Source organism: Camelina sativa, chromosome 13 (genome assembly GCF_000633955.1).
Source record: "Camelina sativa cultivar DH55 chromosome 13, Cs, whole genome shotgun sequence".
Taxonomy (NCBI): Eukaryota; Viridiplantae; Streptophyta; class Magnoliopsida; order Brassicales; family Brassicaceae; genus Camelina; species Camelina sativa.
This window is the reverse complement of record NC_025697.1, coordinates 8,065,123-8,070,097: the sequence shown is the minus strand read 5'-3', so window position 1 is coordinate 8,070,097 and position 4,975 is coordinate 8,065,123. Positions and strand designations below refer to the sequence as shown.

At 36.4% G+C, this 4,975-nt stretch overlaps 1 protein-coding gene across 2 annotated transcripts; it reads right to left on the bottom strand.

Moving 5' to 3' along the window:
* Window positions 7-2,857, bottom strand: LOC104735917 (zinc finger CCCH domain-containing protein 58-like). Of its 2 annotated transcripts, none has more exons than XM_010455802.2 (7): window positions 2,344-2,857; window positions 2,087-2,238; window positions 1,757-1,828; window positions 1,490-1,615; window positions 1,127-1,411; window positions 753-1,046; window positions 7-563 (listed from the first exon to the last, which is right to left on the bottom strand). In XM_010455802.2, the coding sequence occupies exons 1-7, from the start codon at window positions 2,432-2,434 to the stop codon at window positions 195-197; spliced, it is 1,389 nt and encodes a 462-aa protein (XP_010454104.1). In that variant the 5' UTR covers window positions 2,435-2,857; the 3' UTR covers window positions 7-194. The 2 variants fall into 2 exon arrangements, with proteins under 2 accessions (XP_010454104.1, XP_010454106.1); XM_010455804.2 differs by having other exon boundaries at window positions 2,087-2,220.

The window sequence follows — 4,975 nt, the reverse complement described above, 5'->3', positions numbered from 1 at the left end:
TATTTCTCTCTGCTTTGCTTACTGTTGTCGTCTCCCCACCCAAAAAAATATCCTTTTTTTTTTTATGTTCCTGAATTCATATGAAAGTTTGATGGAAGGAAGAAGAGTGATAGAGAGAATAAGAGAGATCAGATCATTATCTAAGAAGATTAGAGTGAGATTCTCTTCTCTCCTTTTGATTTCTGTCTGTCTCTTTAACCTGAAGTCTTAGCCTCAATGCTAGCTGAGTTATCTTTATTGGTCTCAGCAGGCTCGGGATGGCTCACAGCGCTGGTAGTTGAAGAGGGCACAGTTCCTGTGCCACCAGCTCTTGTGGTTATAGGTTTAATAGAGCTGGAAGAGAGAAGCTCCGTGCGTTGCTCAGACAAGGATAATGATGATGTTGGAGCTAGTGTACCGAGCGAGGAGGACCCCAGAGGGTGAGGCACAACGGGCATGTCGGTGAGCAAAGAAGCGGATGGGTTGTAGCTTAGTGAAGAAGATCCGATGGAGTGGTCAAATTTGCATGCAGGTCCAAACTTGCAAACCCCGTGTTCAGCAAAGTGAGTGCATTGTGCTGCTCCCTGCAAAAGTCATTACTATTAGCTTTTGTGGCGCAACAAATGTGGGTGAGGAACAAAAAAACAGAGCTTCTTGATCACATCAAGAAACAGAGCGTTTCCATATATGAACTCTACTTTTGATCATAAGCATTTCATGAAGGAAACTTTCATGTTTGTATTAGGGCGTATAAGCTTATATATGAGACTTACAGGACGAAGAGGGAGGCCAATGTGACTGAGGGTAATGTCCTTTGGCGATGCTGCTTCCATAGGATGATGGAATCTGCAAGAGGATCCGAATTTACAATCTCCGGTTCTCATAAAGTATTGACACTCGGGTTGTTCAGGCCGCTGAGGAAAAGTTTGTTCTTTATTTGAAATACCGGTTGAAGATGGACCGGATTGATATGCAGGCGCTGAAGGAGATAACGGTCTAATTCCATAAACAGAGCTGGTTCCCATTGAAGGCTGAGTTCCAGGCGAAGGCATTGCACTTACAGAAGCCTAAATAGTTGGGAATGAGGTTTACTAAGACAGAGAGAAAGAAAGTTAAAAACGAAATAAGGTTTCTTTAGAGCATTTACCTGGTAAGGGTTCCAGCCAGAGTATGGGACCATGCCGGGTGGTAGAACCATTTGGCCGTAACCGTAAGGGCTTGGAACATATGAGCCTGGTAAAAGCTGAGGCCTTGCTAGAACTACTCCGTATTGCTGAGATGAAGGAACAACAGATTGAGACTGAAGAGATGGATACATAGTTGGTCCAGCGGATGGAGCGTGTACACCAGGAGGGACGGGATGGTGGAACCGACAGGTGGAACCGAATTTACACTGACCAGTTCTCATGAAATATGAGCATTCTTTCTCCCCCTGTAAGAATCCAATTGTAAGGAAACAACTTTAAGAGATCATTCATTAAACGAAAGACCACAGAGAGATTGAACAAACCGGGCGTAATGGGAATCCCATGTAATTTAGTGAGATAGGAATAACAGAATCTCGTCCTCCTCCTTGTCTAGGATGATGATATTTGCAAGAAGCACCAAATTTACATGTTCCCGTTCGCATAAAATGCTGGTGCAAAGAAAGCTTTTAAAGTGAGAAATTGGCTTACACTATATGATATCACATTCTCATACACATAACAGAAGTTAAAAAAAACTGGAATGCAACGTTTAAATACAGAACCAGTTTGCTTTAGAAAATCAATGATACCTGACACACGGGCTGTCCCATTCTCTCTGGGAACTGACCAGCAGCTTCTGTTCTGAGACCTCCCCCCAAGACCTAAAATAAGGAAACTAAGAACATCCAATGAGAGCTTCCCAAACAAATAGAGAAATCCGAGATTCCGTTTCAGTAAGATATCAGATCGTAGATTGAACAATGCATCTGATCAACTAAAAAAAAACTAATTATTTTTAGATAAAATCACAGAGGAAGCAGAAAAAAAAAAAAGGCAGTAACTTTTCAAAAGAACCCAGAAAAGAAAAAAAAGAAATAGAAAACAGAGATGAGAGAGAGATAGAGAGAGTTTTATATTACCGGAGCACGGTCTGGTGGGTGATTGAACCGACATCTAGACCCGTATCCGCAACCACCGGTTCGTACAAAATAGATACAATCTGGTTCATCAGGTCGCTCCGGCAACGAACCATCATCACCACCGCCTTGCAACCCTAACCGCCACATCGAAGCTATAAAATGCCGCATTATATTTATATAAAAAAAAAAACCCCAAAACTTTTAATCAGATTTAAGAATCAGACATTTTAAGAGATGCAGGGAAACAACGTTCATACCTTCGATGCCGGTTTCGTTTCCAGGAGCGGACCATTCAAGTGATGGATCCGAACGCGGCTCTTCTTCGCCGGCGCCACCGTACCGCTCCATTTTTTTTTGTTTTAACCGACGAAACAGAACCCACCAATGTCGAGCTCTCCGATCAAATGGGAGTGTCGGGAACAGATGAGATGTGAGAAATAAAAAAAACCACAGATCGTGGTTGGTTGGTTGGTTCTGTCTCAACACCACCACTCTCAGTCGTCGCTTGATCTCTCTTTGCTTCAAAGCTGAAACCTTTTTTTTTTGTCAATCTAAAAAATCGAAAGGAGTATAATTTTTTTGATTTTTTTTTTTTTGACGGGGAGGGGGTTGGATTTTGGAAGAGGGGATGGGGGAAGAAGTTTTTGATCTTTCTTTATGCGTGCTCGCCTTTTTTGTGGGTGTTTTGCCGGTGGTGGTTAATATACGCGCCAAACATAGAATAAATGACTTCTCTCATTTTTATTTAATGCCCTTTTTTTATTTTATTTTCCTTTCTTCTTTGTTTTCCTTCTTCATCTACAATGGTCTATTTATATACACATTCCCTAATTCTGATTACTATACTAAAAAATTCATAATATTTGATGATTTAATCCAAAAAGTTGCTCTAAACTTCATTTAAGTTTTAATAACTAATAAATTGTTCTAGAAGATTGTTTAAAAATTAATTACGTATTCCGGTAATACAAGTTATCTCTCAGTAAGTGAAACCTGTAACGCGTGTCTCCCGTATTTCTCGTTTGACGGTTCATTTTTGGATTACATTTGTCTTCGAACTAGCTATGTTCCTCGATTCCGTCACTTTATATGGTTAACAACAAAAACAAAAGCAAATATACGTGACTATTCATGTTTTCATTTCACTTTTATAAACTTTATTTCGGTTTATCTTATTTTTATATTCTGTTTTTTTGGCTTTGATGATATTAAATCATGATATTATCAGTTGGAACTGATATCTATAACATAGTTTGGTCCTAGATTTAGTTAGACACACAACATTAGATAGTTTAACTATTTGGTATAATAATAATGTACAATTTTACTATATGATCTTAATATATTAGCAACCAATGTTCATGTATATTGTACTTTTAGGGCTTCATTTGAACTTCAACCACTCTTTTCCTTCTTTGGAGTTTATTGTGATTTCTTACCACAATTATGACTTATTTATGTTTTACTTTGTAAACCTTACCAATCACCATACATACACAGTTGTTCACAACAAGCATGACTGTGTAAGCAACAAAAACATGCAATCAAAAAAACAAAAAGAGAGACATATATCTTTGTCGCCTAAAAAGAGAGAAGGAAACATTGTTTTGTTTCTTATTTTCTCTCTTTTCAATCATTATAAGTTCAAAAATTAAGAAACAAATGAAACAAAAGTATTATGCATGCACTAATCAAAACTACTATAAAATGACTATCTTTAATTACACTGTATAATTTTTTCTTCTACAACTATACTTTTTACCATTTGTGGATGTACTACCTTTTAATGGAACAGCAAAAATAGGAGAAAAAAAGTCTTTAAATCCTTATAGGAGCATTAAAATTGTCACACTACTCAGAAATCATTAAAACTCAGTTTTGGTTTTCCTTTTCGAAAGTGTTGCGTAATTTACAGTTAAGCAAGCCTTTGAATCATGATGACACGTCCCGTGGAGAAACTCGAATATGCGGGGTGAAGGACATTATTGTCATTGGCCGCAAAACAATAAGAAAATCTGAATCTGTGTTTTCTTTGGAATTTTTTTTTTTAAATGATACCATGACGTGAGAAACGCATTAATATTAATGTTTCATATTCAGACTAATGTAACAAAAATAAAAATTAGAAATAATGATAGCCATTTCTTCTGTCAACAAAAAGCGAATGTTAAGAAAAGTATTTTAAGAATTAATATAGTGGTATCCTGAAAGTTTTCACACACAAAATATACAAATGATTGTTTAGATCATTGTAATAGTAAAAAAAAAAGTTTAATAAGTCAAACAAAACACCTTGTGTCGGCTCAAGTTGCAAATATAGCTAGCAATATGCCAATTTCTTTGTCAAAATTAATTCATGTGTTATTTATTAAATGATGTTAACAGTTTAAGTGTACTCAACCAACCATTCCATCTGCTAATTATATTTTAAAACGTATCTGAAAAAAACTGTTTAAGTCGCTACTCGCTACTACACTGGTTGGAACATGATATAGTTAGATCTTCGTGTTAATGTTGACCTCGACTCGTCTGACTACAGTAATAGGTAGGTTTGATATTGCATTATTTACGCCTAAGCTTTGACTAGCTAGTTGTGTTTGCTGAGTTGAATCTGTCTACATAAATAAACGATACAAGAAATTGTTTTGTCTATCTTCATGCAAAAAACTGTTAAACATAACCATTTGACATATATATTTTGAAACGTAGGATATGATGGTCTACTTAACCACACTTTTGGTTATGGTAGTCTAAGACAAACACACTATACTTAATTTGAATAAATGAAAATAAAGAAAACTGGTTCTGTCAATAAATCATAATTTCTGAAAAGTTTATAGTTTGTCTTGATTTAGACTTAAGCTTTTTTTTTTTTTTTTTTTTTTAAAA